Source organism: Salvelinus namaycush, chromosome 4, assembly GCF_016432855.1.
Source record: "Salvelinus namaycush isolate Seneca chromosome 4, SaNama_1.0, whole genome shotgun sequence".
Taxonomy (NCBI): domain Eukaryota; kingdom Metazoa; phylum Chordata; class Actinopteri; order Salmoniformes; family Salmonidae; genus Salvelinus; species Salvelinus namaycush.
This window is the reverse complement of record NC_052310.1, coordinates 616,774-637,797: the sequence shown is the minus strand read 5'-3', so window position 1 is coordinate 637,797 and position 21,024 is coordinate 616,774. Positions and strand designations below refer to the sequence as shown.

The window sequence follows — 21,024 nt, the reverse complement described above, 5'->3', positions numbered from 1 at the left end:
AACCTCCCAGCTCTCCCACCCTCCTTCCAACCTCTCAGCTCTCCCTCCCACCCTCCCTCCAAACTCCCAGCTCTCCCACCCTCCTTCCAACCTCCCAGCTCTCCCACCCTCCTTCCAACCTCCCAGCTCTCCCACCCTCCTTCCAACCTCCCTGCTCTCCCACCCTCCTTCCAACCTCCCAGCTCTCCCACCCTCCTTCCAACCTCCCTGCTCTCCCACCCTCCTTCCAACCTCCCAGCTCTCCCACCCTCCTTCCAACCTCTCAGCTCTCCCTCCCACCCTCCCTCCAAACTCCCAGCTCTCCCACCCTCCTTCCAACCTCCCAGCTCTCCCACCCTCCTTCCAACCTCCCAGCTCTCCCACTGAAAGAGAACAAAAGAGAGAGAGAGAGAGAGAGAGCGGAGAGGAGAGGAGAGGAGAGGAGAGGAGAGGAGAGGAGAGAGAGAGAGAGAGAGAGAGAGAGAGAGAACAAAAGAGAGAGAGGGAGAGAGGAGAGGAGAGGAGAGGAGAGAGAGAGAGAGCGAGGAGAGGAGAGAGAGAGAGAAAGAGAGAGAGAGAACAAAAGAGAGAGAGAGAGGTAAAGACATGGGGACAGGGGGGAAGGAATTGAGAGCTGTCCACAGCCACCAGGGCCATCTGTCACCTAACCACCACCACCCCACCCCTCCACCCCCAACCTGCCTCCCACAGATACATCAATGCCTGGATTTAGCACCCAGTGGCATCAGACTAGAGAAGGTAACTAGAGGACAACAGGTAATACAGGCCAAAGCAGAGCTACAGTAGCCTGGTCCTAGATCTGTTTGTGCTGTCTTGCCATTGGCAACTTGTACTTAATGAGGGGAAAAACTACAAATATGTTGTTCTAATTCACACAAAAAGGTTTCATTTGGACTACATATTTACTCATTGGAGGATTCTCTCATCAAGCATTTGGACTACATATTTACTCATTGGAGGATCCTCTCATCAAGCATTTGGACTACATATTTACTCATTGGAGGATCCTCTCATCAAGCATTTGGACTACATATTTACTCATTGGAGGATCCTCTCATCAAGCATTTGGACTGATAAAGATCTAACATTTAAAAACATACGGAAGAAGTGTTTTAGAAATCTATCGTTCTTCTCTCTAAACAGCAGGAAGCAGATTGTACAATCAACTTTCCTGCCAGTTTTGGATTATGGTAACGACATCTATCAAACCCCACTCTAAAACTTTGGGATACACACTTTTGTTTTATCAGGTTTCATCACTACATCCTGTATCAGAAGGTCATCACTACATCCTGTATCAGAAGGTCATCACTACATCCTGTATCAGAAGGTCATCACTACATCCTGTATCAGAAGGTCATCTGGTCATTAAAGTAAATCATGACTCCTTTTTTTTGTTTAAAAAGCTCTGATGAAAAAAAGGTTCCAACCGTATTACAACCAAAATTCTACCGTGTGTCATATTTTTTATTTTATGTAAAAATATGACACACGAAACCCGTTCACAGGGATGGTTAACTCTCAAGGTTCCACCAGTCGGTACCGATCTAGGTAGATCCGCTTTCCGTTAAACAAATATATATATATATAGTTTTATTTGTCACAAGCTTCGTAAACAACAGGCGTAGACTAACAGTGAAATGATTACTTACGAGCCCTTTTCCAACAATGAAGAGAGAAAGAAAATAGAAAAATAATAAAAAACTAATAACATATAATAATAAAAGCATAAATAAATATAAAATGAGGAATGATAACTTGGCTATATACACAGGTTACCAGTACGGAGAAGATGTGCAGAGGGGTACGAGGTAATTGAATTAGATACGTACATTTACAGCTCATTCTGAAAGTATTCAGACCCCTTGACTTTTTTCACATTTTTATACGTTACAGCCTTATTCTAAAATGAATTAAATAAATTGTTTTCCTCATCAATCTACACACAATAAACCATAATGACAAGGTGAAAACAGGTTTTTAGAAAAAATGTCACATTTATTACAATTTATGAACAGAAATATTTTATTTACATAAGTATTCAGACCCTTTGCTATGAGACTCTAAATTGAGCTCAGGTGCATCCTGTTTCCATTGATCATCCTTTCGATGTTTCTGCAACTTGATTGGAGTCCAACTGTGGCAAATTCAAGTGATTGGACATGATTTGGAAAAGCGCACACCTGTCTATATAAGGTCCCACAGTTGACAGTGAATGTCAGAGCGAAAAGCAGGCTATGCGGTCGAAGAAATTGTCTGTCGCATTGAAAGTCTCCAAGAACACAGTGGCCTCCATCATTCTTAAATGGAAGAAGTTTGGAACCACCAAGACTCTTCCTAGAGCTGGCCGCCCGGCCAAACTGAGCAATCGGGGGAGAAGGGCCTTGGTCAGGGAGGTGACCAAGAACCCGATGGTCACTCTGACAGCGCTCCAGAGTTCCTCTGTGGAGATGGGAGAACCTTCCAGAAGGACAACCATCTCTGCAGCACTCCACCAATCAGGGCTTTATGGTAGAGTTGCCAGACGGAAGCCACTCCTCAGTAAAAGGCACATGACAGCCTGCTTGGAGTTTGCAAAAAGGCACCTAAAGACTCTCAAACCATGAGGAACAAGATTCTCTGGTCTGATGAATCCAAGATTGAACTCTTTGGCCTGAATGCCAAGCGTCATATCTGGAGGAAACCTGGCACCATCTCTCCGGTGAAACATGGTGGTGGCAGCTTCATGCTGTGGGGATGTTTTTCAGCAGGGACAGGGAGACTAGTTAGGATCGAGGGAAAGATGAACAAAGCAAAGTACAGAGAGATCCTTGATGAAAACCTGCTCCAGAGCGCTCAGGACCTCAGACTGTGTCGAAGGTTCACCTTCCAACAGGACAACGACACTAAGCACACAGCCAAGACAACGCAGGAGTGGCTTCGGGACAAGTCTCTGAATGTCCTTGAGTGGACCAGCCAGAGTCCAGACTTGAAACCGATCGTATCTCTCCGGAGAGACCTGAAAATAGCTTTGCAACTACGCTCCCCATCTAACCTGACCGCGTTTGAGAGGATCTGCGGAGAATAATGGGAGAAACTCCCCAAATACAGGTGTGCCAAGCTTGTAGCTTCATACCCAAGAAGACTCGAGGCTGTAATCGCTGCCAAAGGTGCTTCAACAAAGTACTGAGTAAAGGGTCTGAATACTTATGGAAATGTGATATCAGTTTTTTATTTTTAATACATTTGCAAAACTTTCTGTTTCTGTTGAGGGGTTAAGGGCTGGGTGTCGAGGGGTTAGGGGCTGGGTGTAGAGGGGTGGGGGGCTGGGTGTAGTGTTACGGTCTGTTCTTCCAAATCTAAACAACTAAGATATCCAGTCATTGTCTGGTGTTAACTCAATCTCATCATTCTGGACACACAGCTGTGAGACAGTGAAACTTGACGTTGTTGCTTCATGCAAATGATTAAACGCTCTCTCTCTCTGTCTCTCTCTCAATTCAATTCAATTCAATTCAATTCAAGGGGCTTTATTGGCATGGGAAACATGTGTTAACATTGCCAAAGCAAGTGAGGTAGACAATACACAAAAGTGAAACAAACAATACAAATTAACAGTAAACATTACACATACAGAAGTTTCAAAACAATAAAGACATTACAAATGTCATATTATATATATACAGTGTTGTAGCAATGTACGAATGGTTAAAGCACACAGGTTAAAATAAATAGGCATAAATATGGGTTGTATTTACAATGCTGTTTGTTCTTCACTGGTTGCCCTTTTCTTGTGACAACAGGTCACAAATCTTGCTGCTGTGATGGCACACTGTGGAATTTCACCCAGTAGATATGGGAGTTTATCAAAATTGGATTTGTTTTCGAATTCTTTGTGGATCTGTGTAATCTGAGGGAAATATGTATCTCTAATATGGTCATACATTGGGCAGGAGGTTAGAAAGTGCAGCTCAGTTTCCACCTCATTTTGTGGACAGTGAGCACATAGCCTGTCTTCTCTTGAGAGCCATGTCTGCCTACGGCGGCCTTTCTCAATAGCAAGGCTATGCTCACTGAGTCTGTACATAGTCAAAGCTTTCCTTAAGTTTGGGTCAGTCACAGTGGTCAGGTATTCTGCCACTGTGTACTCTCTGTTTAGGCCCAAATAGTATTCTAGTTTGCTCTGTTTTTTTGTTAATTCTTTCCAATGTGTCAAGTAATTATCTTTTTGTTTTCTCATGATTTGGTTGGGTCTAATTGTGCTGTTGTCCTGGGGCTCTGTGGGGTGTGTTTGTGTTTGTGAACAGAGCCCTAGGACCAGCTTGCTTAGGGGACTCTTCTCCAGGTTCATCTCTCTGTAGGTGATGGCTTTGTTATGGAAGGTTTGGGAATCGCTTCCTTTTAGGTGGTTGTAGAATTTAACGGCTCTTTTCTGGATTTTGATAATTAGTGGGTATCGGCCTAATTCTGCTCTGCATGCATTATTTGGTGTTCTACGTTGTACACGGAGGATATTTTTGCAGAATTCTGCATGCAGAGTCTCAATTTGGTGTTTGCCCCATTTTGTGAAATCTTGGTTGGTGAGCGGACCCCAGACCTCACAACCATAAAGGGCAATGGGCTCTATGACTGATTCAAGTATTTTTAGCCAGATCCTAATTGGTATGTTGAAATTTATGTTCCTTTTGATGGCATAGAATGCCCTTCTTGCCTTGTCTCTCAGATCGTTCACAGCTTTGTGGAAGTTACCTGTGGTGCTGATGTTTAGGCCGAGGTATGTATAGTTTTTTTGTGTGCTCTAGGGCAACGGTGTCTAGATGGAATTTGTGGTCCTGGCGACTGGACCTTTTTTGGAACACCATTATTTTGGTCTTACTGAGATTTACTGTCAGGGCCCAGGTCTGACAGAATCTGTGCAGAAGATCTCTCTCTCTGTCGCTCTCTCTCTCTGTCTCTGTTTCTGTCTCTCTCTCTGTTTCTCTCTCTGTCTCTCTCTCTCTCTCTGTTTCTCTCTCTGTCTCTCTCTCTGTTTCTCTCTCTGTTTCTCTCTCTGTTTCTCTCTCTGTGTCTCTCTCTGTGTCTCTCTCTGTATCTCTCTCTGTGTCTCTCTCTGTGTCTCTCTCTGTATCTCTCTCTGCGTCTCTCTCTGTTTCTCTCTCTGTTTCTCTCTGTGTCTGTCACACACAGTGACAAATAAGGTGGCGTCTTAGGGGTTAAACATTAAACAACATCAGCCTTGGGTACAAACACAAACCGAGCGTGTCAGAAATGGCACCCTATTCCCTACAGAAACAAAAACAATCATGTCTGTCAGTCTGGGACAGTGCTGCTCTGTCACAGTATCAGGACCTGTCAATCATGTGTATCAATCTGGGATTTGATTTGATGGATGAGGACTTTTCTTTGATTTCTATATATATCTTTACAGTACCAGTCAAAAGTTTGGACACATCTCCTCATTCAAGGGTTTTTATCTATTTTTACTATTTTCTACATTGTAGAATAATAGTGAAGACATCAAAACTATGAAATAACACATATGGAATCATGTAGTAACCAAAAAAAGTGTTAAACAAATCAAAATATATTTTAGATTCTTCAAAGTTGCCACCCTTTGCCTTGATGACCATTTTGATGACAGTGTTGCACAATCTTGGCATTCGCTCAACCAGCTTCACCTGGAATGCTTTTCCAACAGTCTTGAAGGAGTTCCCACATATGCTGAGCACTTGTTGGCAGCTGTTCTTTCACTCTGCGGTCCAACTCATCCCAAACCATCTCAATTGGGTTGAGGTCGGGTGATTGTGGAGGCCAGGTCATCTGATGCAGCACTCCATCACTCTCCTTCTTGGTCGAACAGCCCTTACACAGCCTGGAGGTGTGGTGGGTCATTATCCTGTTGAAAAACAAAAGATAGTCCCACTAAGCACAAACCAGATGGAATGGCGTATCACTGCAGAATGCTGTGGTAGCCATGCTGCTTAAGTGTGCCTTGAAATCAAAATAATCACTGACAGTGTCACCAGCAAAGCACCCCCACACCTCCTCCTCCATGCTTCACAGTGGGAACCACACATGCTGAGATCATCCGTTCACCTACTCTGCATCTCACAAAGACACGGCGGTTGTAACCACATTTCTTTAATTTGGACAGATTTCCACCGTTCTAATGTTCATTGCTCATGTTTCTTGGCCCAAGCAAGTCTCTTCTTCTTATTGGTGTCCTTTAGTAGTGGTTTATTTGCAGCAATTCAACCATGCAGGCACTCAGTCTCCTCTGAACAGTTGATGTTGACATGTGTCTGTTACTTGAACTCTGTGAAGCATTTATTTGGACTACAATTTCTGAGGCTGGTATCTCTAATGAACGTATCCTCTGCAGCAGAGGTAACTCTGGGTCTTCCAATCCTGTGGCGGTCCTCATGAGAGCCAGTTTCATCAAAGCGCTTGATGGTTTTTGCTTCTGCACTTGAAGAAACTTTCAAAGTTGTTAAAATGTTTCTGGATTGACTGACCTTCAAGTCTTTAAGAAATGATGTACTGTCGCTTCTCTTTGCTTATTTAAAAAAAATATATATTTCACCTTTATTTAACCAGGTAGACTAGTTGAGAATAAGTTCTCATTTACAACTGCGACCTTGCCAAGATAAAGCAAAACAGTTCGACACATATAACAACACAGAGTTACACATGGAATAAACCAACATACAGTCGAAAAATCTATATACAGCATGTGCAAATGAGGTAGGATAGGAGAGGTAAGGCAATAAATAGGCCATGGTGGCGAAGTAATTACAATATAGCAATTAAACACTGGAATGGTAGGATTTGCAGAAGATGAATGTGCAAGTTTAGATACTGGGGTGCAAAGGAGCAAGATAAATAAATAAGTATGGGGATGAGGTAGATTGGATGGGCTATTTACAGATGAGCTATGTACAGGTGCAGTGATCTGTGAGCTGCTCTGACAGCTGGTGCTTAAAGCTAGTGAGGGAGGTAAGAGTCTCCAGCTTCAGAGATTTTTGTAGTTTGTTCCAGTCATTGGCAGCAGAGAACTGGAAGGAGAGGCGGCCAAAGAAGGAATTGGCTTTGGGGGTGACCAGTGAGATATACCTAATGGAGCGTGTGCTACGGGTGGGTGCTGCTATGGTGACTAGTGAGCTGAGATAAGGCTCACTAGCAAAGACTTGTAGATGACCTGGAGCCAGTGGGTTTGGCGACGAGTATGAAGCGAGGGCCAGCCAAAGAGAGCGTACAGGTCGCAGTGGTGGGTAGTACATGGGGCTTTAGTGACAAAACGGATGGCACTGTGATAGACTGCATCCAGTTTGCTGAGTAGAGTGTTGGAGGCTATTTTGTAAATGGCATCACCGAAGTCGAGGATCGGTAGGATGGTCAGTTTTACAAGGGTATGTTTGGCAGCATGAGTGAAGGATGCTTTGTTGTGAAATAGGAAGCCGATTCTAGATTTAATTTTGGATTGGAGATGCTTAATGTGAGTCTGGAAAGAGAGTTTACAGTCTAACCAGACACCTAGGTATTTGTAGTTGTCCACATATTCTAAGTCAGAACCGTCCAGAGTAGTGATACTGGACAGGCGGGCGGGTGCGGGCAGCGATCGGTTGAAGAGCATGCATTTAGTTTTACCCGCATTTAAGAGCAGTTGGAGGCCACAGAAGGAGAGTTGTATGGCATTGAAGCTCATCTGGAGGTTAGTTAACACAGTGTCCAAAGAGGGGTCAGAAGTATACAGAATGGTGTCATCTGCGTAGAGGTGGATCAGAGACTCACCAGCAGCAAGAGCGACATCATTGATGTATACAGAGAAGAGAGTCGGCCCAAGAATTGAACCCTGAGGCACCCCCATAGAGACTGCCAGAGGTCCGGACAACAGGCCCTCCGATTTGACACACTGAACTCTATCTGAGAAGTAGTTGGTAAACCAGGCGAGGCAATCATTTGAGAAACCAAGGCTGTTGAGTCTGCCAATAAGAATGTTGTGATTGACAGAGTCGAAAGCCTTAGCCAGGTCGATGAATACGGCTGTACAGTAATGTCTCTTATCAATAGCGGTTATGATATCGTTTAGGACCTTGAGTGTGGCTGAGGTGCACCCATGACCAGCTCTGAAACCAGATTGCATAGCGGAGAAGGTACGGTGAGATTCGAAATGGTCGGTAATCTGTATGTTAACTTGGCTTTCGAAGACCTTAGAAAGGCAGGTAGGATAGATATAGGTCTGTAGCAGTTTGGGTCTAGAGTGTCTCCCCCTTTGAAGAGGGGGATGACCGCGGCAGCTTTCCAATCTATGGAAATCTCAGACGATACGAAAGAGAGGTGGAACAGGCTAGTAATACTTCTTTTTTTAAATGGGGTATTGTGTGTAGGCCAGTGACCAAAAAATCTTAAGTTGAATACATTTTTAAATTCAGGCTGTAACACAACACAATATGTGAAAACTTTCTGAAGGCACTAGACCAACTGATATTTGGTGTTTAATATTACTTGCACTTTAGGCCTTAAATGGATACTTTGGGATTTTGGCAATGAGGCCTTTTATCTACTTCCTAGTGTTAGCGCAATGACTGGAAGTCTATGGGTATCTGCAGCGCTTACGCTAGTTAGCGTTGGCTTGCAAAACTACCTCTTAAAACCTCTTAAGGATCGGACCCTTTTTTCAATTTTCTCCTAAAATGACATACCCAAATCTAACTGCCTGTAGCTCAGGACCTGAAGCAAGGATATGCATATTCTTGGTACCATTTGAAAGGATTTACTTTGAAGTTTGTGGAAATGTGAAATGATTGTAGGAGAATATAACACATTAGATCTGGTAAAAGATAATACAAAGAAAAAAAACATGCGTTTCTTTTTTTTGTACCACCATCTTTGAAATGCAAGAGAAAGGCCATAATGTATTATTCCAGGCGCATTTTAGATTTTGGCCACTAGATGCAGCAGTATATGTGCAAAGTTTTAGACTGATCCAATGAACCATTGCATGTCTGTTCAAAATTTTGTATCAAGACTGCCCAAATATGCCTAGCTGGTTCATTCACAACTTTTCAAGTTCATAATTGTGCACTCTCCTCAAACAATAGCATGGTATTATTTCACTGTAATAGCTACTGTAAATTGGACAGTGCAGTTAGATTAACAATAATTTAAGCTTCCTGCCCATATCCGATATGTCTATGTCCTGGGAAATTTTCTTGTAACTTACAACCTCATGCTAATCGCATTAGCCTACGTTAGCTCAACTGCCCTGTTACTTACAACCTCATGCTAATCGCATTAGCCTACGTTAGCTCAACTGCCCTGTTACTTACAACCTCATGCTAATCGCATTAGCCTACGTTAGCTCAACCTCATGCTAATCGCATTAGCCTACGTTAGCTCAACCTCATGCTAATCGCATTAGCCTACGTTAGCTCAACCTCATGCTAATCGCATTAGCCTACGTTAGCTCAACCTCATGCTAATCGCATTAGCCTACGTTAGCTCAACCTCATGCTAATCGCATTAGCCTACGTTAGCTCAAACGCCCCGAGGGGGACCCACCCATCCTGTAGAGGTTATTAACTTCCTTCATTCTGGGCACGGAGACATAAAAATGGTATCCACGAGTTCATCTGACTCTGGGGAAGTATCCCTTTAACAAAATATTCTAAATTGACAGAGGAAAAACAGATCAACAATAATTAAAGGTTTGAAACTTGCTGCTTACTACAGCATATCACTTAAAGTGGTACAGCACTCTCACTAACGGGAGCAGCAAATATAGCCGTGTACAAGACACGCCTCGAAATATGTTAATGATGAATGCAGCCACTCGTGTTCAAAAGGTTATTGGTGCTCCAAAACCTTTGGTATTTTACTGTATTCTGAATTACTGTAATTTACTGTCAGCAATTGGCCAATAAGATACTGTAAAGATTCAGGACAGGGTTTGTAGAATTCCTAAAATACAGTATATTACCGTATTCTTTTGGGGGTACAGCATTTACACTCATGGGTATAACAGATATAGCCTCTTACAAGGCACACCTTAAAACATGTTAATGAGCTGGGTTCTCCACGGCCACACAACGTCCAAACAATGCAACATAATTAATACTGTAAAACACATTTACGGTATTTTACCGTGCATTCTACATTGTTTTACTGTTCAAATTACAGGAAGTTCATATAGTGTGCTGTAAAAACAAATGTGCAGTATTTGACTGTGCATTCAACGGTAAGCTACTGTAGTCAGTTTATACAGTATCATACTTTTGATTTATACAGTAAGTTACTAATGAAATTATGAAAATGGCTAACAGTGTGCACACACACACACAACTCTGACAGAAAGGCTCTAAAGCCTGTCACCATGCAGTTTCTATTTAAGATCTACACTGAACAACAACATAAAGGCAACATGTAAAGTGTTGGTCCCATGTTTAATGAGCTGAAATAAATGACCCCCCAGAAATGTTCCAAAATGAACGAAAAGCTTTTTCTCTCAATTTTTGTGCACAAATGTGTTTACATCCCTGTTAGTGAGCATTTCTCCTTTGCCGAGATAATCCATCCACCTGACAGGTGTGGCATATCAAGAAGTTGATTAAACAGCATGATCATTACACAGGTGCACCTTGTGCTGTGGACAATAAAAGGCCACTCTAAAATGTGCAGTTTTGTCACACAACACAATGCCACAGATGTCTCAAGTTTTAAGGAAGCGTGCAAATGGCATGCTGACTGCAGGAATATCAACCAGAGCTGTTGCCAGAGAATGTAATGTTAATTTTTCTACCATAAGCCGCCTCCAACGTTATTTTTGAGAATTTTTCAGTACGGCTAACCTCACGACCGCAGACCACGTGTAACCATGCCAGCCCAAGACCTCCACATCCGGCTTCTTTACCCGCAGGGTCATCTGAGACCAGCCTGGACAGCTGATGAAACTGAGGAGAGTTTCTGTCTCTAATAAAGCACTTTTGTGGGGAAAAAACTAATTCTGATTGGCTGGACCTAGCTCCCCAGTGGGGCCTGGCTCCCAAGTGGGTGGGCCTATGACTTCCCATGGCTCCGCCCCTGCCCAGTCATGTGAAATCTATAGATTAGGGCCTAATTAATTATTTAAATTGACTAATTTCCTTATATGAACTACAACTCAGTAAAAATCGTTGAAATTGTTGCATGTTGCATTTATATTATTCTTCAGTAGTAATTTATCTAGTTGTATATTAACCTCCAACAGTCACTTGGGTTCACAAAGGACTTTTTAACTGGCCCAAGGTGCAGTATACTGTCAATAGATAGGCCACACACACACACACACACCTTTGTGTAGCGACTGCTTCCCAAGGCCCAAGGTGCAGTATACTGTCAATAGATAGGCCACACACACACACACACACCTTTGTGTAGCGACTGCTTCCCAAGGCCCAAGGTGCAGTATACTGTCAATAGATAGGCCACACACACACACACACACACCTTTGTGTAGCGACTGCTTCCCAAGGCCCAAGGTGCAGTATACTGTCAATAGATAGGCCACACACACACACCTTTGTGTAGCGACTGCTTCCCAAGGCCCAAGGTGCAGTATACTGTCAATAGATAGGCCACACACACACACAAACCTTTGTGTAGCGACTGCTTCCCAAGGCCCAAGGTGCAGTATACTGTCAATAGATAGGCCACACACACACACACAAACCTTTGTGTAGCGACTGCTTCCCAAGGCCCAAGGTGCAGTATACTGTCAATAGATAGGCCACACACACACACACACAAACCTTTGTGTAGCGACTGCTTCCCAAGGCCCAAGGTGCAGTATACTGTCAATAGATAGGCCACACACACACACACACACCTTTGTGTAGCGACTGCTTCCCAAGGCCCAAGGTGCAGTATACTGTCAATAGATAGGCCACACACACACACACACACCTTTGTGTTTTGGTGTAGCGACTGCTTCCCAAGGCCCAAGGTGCAGTATACTGTCAATAGATAGGCCACACACCACCACACACTTTGTGTAGCGACTGCTTCCCAGGCCCAAGGTGCAGTATACTGTCAATAGATAGCCACACACACACACAAACCTTTGTGTAGCGACTGCTTCCCAAGGCCCAGTGCAGTATACTGTCAATAGATAGGCCCACACACACACACACCTTTGTGTAGCGACTGCTTCCCAAGGCCAAGTGGCAGTATACTGTCAATAGATAGGCCACACACACACACACACACACTTTGTGTAGCGACTGCTTCCCAAGGCCCAAGGTGCAGTATACTGTCAATAGATAGGCCACAACACACACCAAACCTTTGTGTAGCGACTGCTTCCCAAGGCCCAAGGTGCAGTATACTGTCAATAGATAGGCCACACACACACACACACACACCTTTGTGTAGCGACTGCTTCCCAAGGCCCAAGGTGCAGTATACTGCAATAGATAGGCCACACACACACACAAACCTTTGTGTAGCGACTGCTTCCCAAGGCCCAAGGTGCAGTATCTGTCAATAGATAGGCCACACACCACACACAACAACCTTTGTGTAGCGACTGCTTCCCAAGGCCCAAGGTGCAGTATACTGTCAATAGATAGGCCACACACACACACACAAACCTTTGTGTAGCGACTGCTTCCCAAGGCCCAAGGTGCAGTATACTGTCAATAGATAGGCCACACACACACACACACACCTTTGTGTAGCGGCTGCTTCCCAGCAGCCCAGCCTTTTCTCTCTGTAAAGCCTCAGTGCTTTTCCATTGTTTATCTATTCATCTATTTAACACAATTTTGTACATTGGTGCCCCACTTGCATGTTAATGTGTATTTTACAGTATGCACGTATGTTATTAATGTGTATTTTACAGTATGTATGTTATTAATGTGTATATTTACAGTATGTACGTGTGTTATTAATGTCTATATTTACAGTGTCTATGTATGTTATTAATGCATATATTTTACAGTATGTATGTATGTTATTAATGTGTGTATTTTTCAGTATGAATGTATGTTATTAATGTGTATATTATACAGTATGTATGTATGTTATTAATGTGTATATTGTAGAGTATGTATGAGTATGTATGTATGTTATTAATGCGTATATTTTACAGTATTTTTGTATGTTATTAATATTAATGTATGTTATTAATGTGTATATTTTACAGTATGTATGTATGTTATTAATGTGTGTATTTTACAGTATGTATGTTATTAATGTGTATATTTACAATATGTACGTGTGTTATTAATGTGTAAGGTAGGGTAGACAACCACATATGACAGTCATTACATTACAACTAAGGTAGGATAGACAACCACATATCACAGTCATTACATTCTACTAAGGTAGGATAGACAACCACATATCACAGTCATTACATTACAACTAAGGTAGGATAGACAACCACATATCACAGTCATTACATTACAACTAAGGTAGGATTGACAACCACATATCACAGTCATTACATTCTACTAAGGTAGGATAGACAACCACATATCACAGTCATTACAACTAAGGTAGGATAGACAACCACATATCACAGTCATTACATTACAACTAAGGTAGGATAGACAACCACATATCACAGTCATTACATTACAACTAAGTAGGATAGACAACCACATATCACAGTCATTACATTACAACTAAGGTAGGATAGACAACCACATATCACAGTCATTACAACTAAGGTAGGATAGACAACCACATATCACAGTCATTACATTACAACTAAGGTAGGGTAGACAACCACATATCACAGTCATTACATTACAACTAGTAGAGGATAGACAACCACATATCACAGTCATTACATTCTACTAAGGTAGGATAGACAACCACATATCACAGTCATTACATTCTACTAAGGTAGGATAGACAACCACATATCACAGTCATTACATTCTACTAAGGTAGGATAGACACCACATATCACAGTCATTACATTACAACTAAGGTAGGATGGACAACCACATATCACAGTCATTACATTACAACTAAGGTAGGATAGACAACCACATATCACAGTCATTACATTCTACTAAGGTAGGGTAGACAACCACATATCACAGTCATTACATTCTACTAAGGTAGGATAGACAACCACATATCACAGTCATTACATTTTACTAAGGTAGGATAGACAACCACATATCACAGTCATTACATTACAACTAAGGTAGGATAGACAACCACATATCACAGTCATTACATTCTACTAAGGTAGGATAGACAACCACATATCACAGTCATTACATTTACTAAGGTAGATAGACAACCACATATCACAGTCATTACATTCTACTAAGGTAGGATAGACAACCACATATCACAGTCATTACATTACAATTAAGGTAGGATAGACAACCACATATCACAGTCATTACATTCTACTAAGTAGGATAGACAACCACAATCACAGTCATTACATTACAACTAAGGTAGGATAGACAACCACATATCACAGTCATTACATTACAACTAAGGTAGGATAGACAACCACATATCACAGTCATTACATTCTACTAAGGTAGGATAGACAACCACATATCACAGTCATTACATTACAACTAAGGTAGGATGGACAACCACATATCACAGTCATTACATTCTACTAAGGTAGGATAGACAACCACATATCACAGTCATTACATTACAACTAAGGTAGGATAGACAACCACATATCACAGTCATTACATTACAACTAAGGTAGGATAGACAACCACATATCACAGTCATTACATTCTACTAAGGTAGGATAGACAACCACATATCACAGTCATTACATTACAACTAAGGTAGGATGGACAACCACATATCACAGTCATTACATTACAACTAAGGTAGGATAGACAACCACATATCACAGTCATTACATTACAACTAAGGTAGGATAGACAACCACATATCACAGTCATTACATTACAACTAAGGTAGGATAGACAACCACATATCACAGTCATTACATTCTACGTAGGTATAGACAACCACATATCACAGTCATTACATTCTACTAAGGTAGGATAGACAACCACATATCACAGTCATTACATTACAACTAAGGTAGGATAGACAACCACATATCACAGTCATTACATTACAACTAAGGTAGGGTAGACAACCACATATCACAGTCATTACATTCAACTAAGGTAGGATAGACAACCACATATCACAGTCATTACATTACAACTAAGGTAGGATTGACAACCACATATCACAGTCATTACATTACAACTAAGGTAGGATAGACAACCACATATCACAGTCATTACATTACAACTAAGGTAGGATGACAACCACATATCACAGTCATTACATTACAACTAAGGTAGGATAGACAACCACATATCACAGTCATTACATTACAACTAAGGTAGGATAGACAACCACATATCACAGTCATTACAACTAAGGTAGGATAGACAACCACATATCACAGTCATTACATTCTACTAAGGTAGGATAGACAACCACATATCACAGTCATTACATTCAACTAAGGTAGATAGACAACCACATATCACAGTCATTACATTACAACTAAGGTAGATAGACAACCACATATCACAGTCATTACATTCTACTAAGGTAGATAGACAACCACATATCACAGTCATTACATTCTAGTAAGGTAGGATACAACCACATATCACAGTCATTACATTCTACTAAGGTAGAATAGACAACCACATATCACAGTCATTACATTCTAGTAAGGTAGGATAGACACCACAACATATCACGTCATTACATTCAACTAGGTAGGATAGACAACCACATATCACAGTCATTACATTACAACTAAGGTAGGATAGACAACCACATATCACAGTCATTATTCTACTAAGGTAGGATAGACAACCACATATCACAGTCATTACATTCTAGTAAGGTAGGATAGACAACCACATATCACAGTCATTACATTCAACTAAGGTAGGATAGACAACCACATATCACAGTCATTACATTACAACTAAGGTAGATAGACAACCCATATCACAGTCATTACATTACAACTAAGGTCGGATAGACAACCACATATCACAGTCATTACATTCTACATAGGTAGGATAGACAACCACATATCCCAGTCTTACATTACAACTAAGGTCGGATAGACAACCACATATCACAGTCATTACATTACAACTAAGGTAGGATAGACAACCACATATCACAGTCATTACATTCTACTAAGGTAGGATAGACAACCAAATATCACAGTCATTACATTACAACTAAGGTAGGATGGACAACCACATATCACAGTCATTACATTACAACTAAGGTAGGATAGACAACCACATATCACAGTCATTACATTAAAACTAAGGTAGGATAGACAACCACATATCACAGTCATTACATTACAACTAAGGTAGGATGACAACCACATATCCCATTCATTACATTACAACTAAGGTAGGATAGACAACCACATATCACAGTCATTACATTACAACTAAGGTAGGATAGACAACCACATATCACATATGTCATTACATTACAACTAAGGTAGGATGGACAACCACATATCACAGTCATTACATTACAACTAAGGTAGGATAGACAACCACATATCACAGTCATTACATTACAACTAAGGTAGGATGGACAACCACATATCACAGTCATTACATTACAACTAAGGTAGGATAGACAACCACATATCACAGTCATTACATTCTACTAAGGTAGGATAGACAACCACATATCACAGTCATTACATTTCACTAAGGTAGGATACAACCACATATCAAAGTCATTACATTACACTAGGTAGGATAGACAACCACATATCACAGTCATTACATTCTACTAAGGTAGGATAGACAACCACATATCACAGTCATTACATTACAACTAAGGTAGGATAGACAACCCATATCACAGTCATTACATTACAACTAAGGTCGGATAGACAACCACATATCACAGTCATTACATTCTCCTAAGGTAGGATAGACAACCACATATCACAGTCATTACATTCTACTAAGGTAGGATAGACAACCACATATCACAGTTCATTACATTAACAACTAAGGTAGGATGACACCACATATCACAGTCATTACATTACAACTAAGGTAGGATAGACAACCACATATCACAGTCATTACATTACAACTAAGGTAGGGTACAACCACATATCACAGTCATTACATTCAACTAAGTAGGATAGACAACCACATATCACAGTCATTACATTACAACTAAGGTAGGATTGACAACCACATATCACAGTCATTACATTACAACTAAGGTAGGATAGACAACCACATATCACAGTCATTACATTACAACTAAGGTAGGATAGACAACCACATATCACAGTCATTACATTCTACAAGGTAGATAGACAACCACATATCACAGTCATTACATTACAACTAAGGTAGGATAGACAACCACATATCACAGTCATTACATTACAACTAAGGTAGGATAGACAACCACATATCACAGTCATTACATTTGTAACGACTTTCTTCCTGGGATGAAGGAGAGGACCAAAATGCAGCGCAGTTAGTGTTCAACATGTTTAATTTAATGAACTGTGAACACTTACAACAATACAAAACAACAAACGTGAAAACCGAGACAGTCCTATCTGGTGCAGAACACAACACAGAGACAGGAACAACCACCCACATACCCAACACAAACAAGCCACCTATATGATTCTCAATCAGGGACAACGATTGACAGCTGCCTCTGATTGAGGACCATATTAGGCTGAACACAGAAACAGACAAACTAGACACACAACATAGAATGCCCACCCCAACTCAAGCCCTGACGATACTAAACAAATACAAAAACAAGGAAAAACAGGTCAGGAACGTGACAACATTACAACTAAGGTAGGATAGACAACCACATATCACAGTCATTACATTACAACTAAGGTAGGATAGACAACCACATATCACAGTCATTACATTACAACTAAGGTAGGATAGACAACCACATATCACAGTCATTACATTACAACTAAGGTAGGATAGACAAACACATATCACAGTCATTACATTCTACTAAGGTAGGATAGACAACCACATATCACAGTCATTACATTACAACTAAGTAGGATAGACAACCACATATCACAGTCACTACATTGCAACTAAGGTAGGATAGACAACCACATATCACAGTCTTACATTACAACTAAGGTCGGATAGACAACCACATATCACAGTCATTACATTACAACTAAGGTAGGATAGACAACCACATATCACAGTCATTACATTACAACTAAGGTCGGATAGACAACCACATATCACAGTCATTACATTACAACTAAGGTAGGATAGACAACCACATATCACAGTCATTACATTACAACTAAGGTAGGATAGACAACCACATATCACAGTCATTACATTACAACTAGGTAGGATAGACAACCACATATCACAGTCATTACATACAACTAAGGTAGGATAGACAACCACATATCACAGTCATTACATTACAACTAAGGTAGGAATAGACAACCACATATCACATTACAACTAGAGTAGGATAGACAACCACATATCACATCATTACTTACAACTAAGTAGATAGACAACCACATATCACAGTCATTACATTACAACTAAGGTAGGATGACAACCACATTCAAGGTCATTACATTACACTAAGGTAGGATAGACAAACACATATCACAGTCATTACATTCTACTAAGGTAGGATAGACAACCACATATCACAGTCATTACATTACAACTAAGGTAGGATAGACAACCACATATCACAGTCACTACATTGCAACTAAGGTAGGATAGACAACCACATATCACAGTCATTACATTACAACTAAGGTCGGATAGACAACCACATATCACAGTCATTACATTACAACTAAGGTAGGATAGACAACCACATACACAGTCATTACATACAACTAGGTCGGATAGACAACCACATATCACAGTCATTACATTACAACTAAGGTAGGATAGACAACCACATATCACAGTCATTACATTACAACTAAGGTAGGATAGACAACCACATATCACAGTCATTACATTACAACTAAGGTAGGATAGACAACCACATATCACAGTCATTACATAACAACTAAGGTAGGATAGACAACCACATATCACAGTCATTACATTCTACTAAGGTAGGATAGACAACACCATATCACAGTCATTACATTACAACTAAGGTAGGATAGACAACCACATACACAGTCATTACATTCACTAAGGTAGGATAGACAACCACATATCACAGTCATTACATTACAACTAAGGTAGGATAGACAACCACATATCCAGTCATTACATTACAACTAAGGTAGGATAGACAACCACATATCACAGTCATTACATTACAACTAAGGTAGGATAGACAACCACATATCACATTACAACTAAGGTAGGATAGACAACCACATATCACAGTCATTACATTACAACTAAGGTAGGATAGACAACCACATATCACAGTCATTACATTACAACTAAGGTAGGGTAGACAACCACATATCACAGTCATTACATTCTACTAAGGTAGGGTAGACATCTACATATCACAGTCATTACATTCAACTAAGGTAGGATAGACAACCACATATCACAGTCATTACATTCAACCAAGGTAGGATAGACAACCACATATCACAGTCATTACATTCTACTAAGGTAGGATAGACAACCACATATCACAGTCATTACATTCAACTAAGGTAGGATAGACAACCACATATCACAGTCATTACATAACAACTAAGGTAGGATAGACAACCACATATCACAGTCATTACATTACAACTAAGATAGGATAGACAACCACATATCACAGTCATTACATTACAACTAAGGTAGGATAGACAACCACATATCACAGTCATTACATTACATTAAGGTAGGATAGACAACCACATATCACAGTCATTACATTCTACTAAGGTAGGATAGACAACCACATATCACAGTCATTACATTCTACTAAGGTAGGATAGACAACCACATATCCAGTCTTACATTACAACTAAGGTAGGATAGACAACCACATATCACAGTCATTACATTCTACTAAGGTAGGATAGACACCACATATCACAGTCATACATTACACTAAGGTAGGATAGACAACCACATATCACAGTCATTACATTTACTAAGGTAGGATAGACAACCACATTCACAGTCATTACATTCTACATAGGCAGGATAGACAACCACATATCACAGTCATTACATTACAACTAAAGTAGGATAGACAACCACATATCACAGTCATTACATTACAACTAAGGTAGGATAGACAACCACATATCACAGTCATTACATTCTACTAAGGTAGGGTAGACAACTACATATCACAGTCATTACATTCAACTAAGGTAGGATAGACAACCACATATCACAGTCATTACATTCTACTAAGGTAGGGTAGACAACCACATATCACAGTCATTACATTACAACTAAGGTAGGATAGACAACCACATATCACCGTCATTACATTCTACTAAGGTAGGATAGACAACCACATATCACCGTCATTACATTCTACTAAGGTAGGGTAGACAACTACATATCACAGTCATTACATTCTACTAAGGTAGGATAGACAACCACATATCACAGTCATTACATTCTACTAAGGTAGGGTAGACAACTACATATCACAGTCATTACATTCAACTAAGGTAGAAGACAACCACATCACAGTCATTACATTACAACTAAGGTAGGATAGACAACCAATATCACGTCATTACATTACTAAGGTAGGATAGACAACACATATCACAGTCATTACAACTAGTAGGATAGACAACCACATATCACAGTCTTACTTACACTAAGGTAGGATAGACAACCACATATCACAGTCATTACATTCTACTAAGGTAGGATAGACAACCACATATCAAGTCATTACTACAACTATGGTAGGTAGACAACCACATATCACAGTCATTACATTACAACTATGTAGGATAGACAAACACATATCACATTACAACTAGTGAGGATAGACAAC

At 40.6% G+C, this 21,024-nt stretch overlaps 1 protein-coding gene across 1 annotated transcript in view; it reads left to right on the top strand.

The window, feature by feature from the left end:
- The first annotated feature begins 585 nt into the window (after positions 1-585).
- The window catches only part of heatr5b (HEAT repeat containing 5B), an 84,647-nt gene continuing 64,208 nt past the window's right edge, over positions 586-21,024 (top strand). The window contains exon 1 of the mRNA XM_038990189.1: positions 586-738. Within this exon, the coding sequence (XP_038846117.1) occupies positions 586-738 (153 nt within the window). The remainder of the gene's footprint in view (positions 739-21,024) is intronic.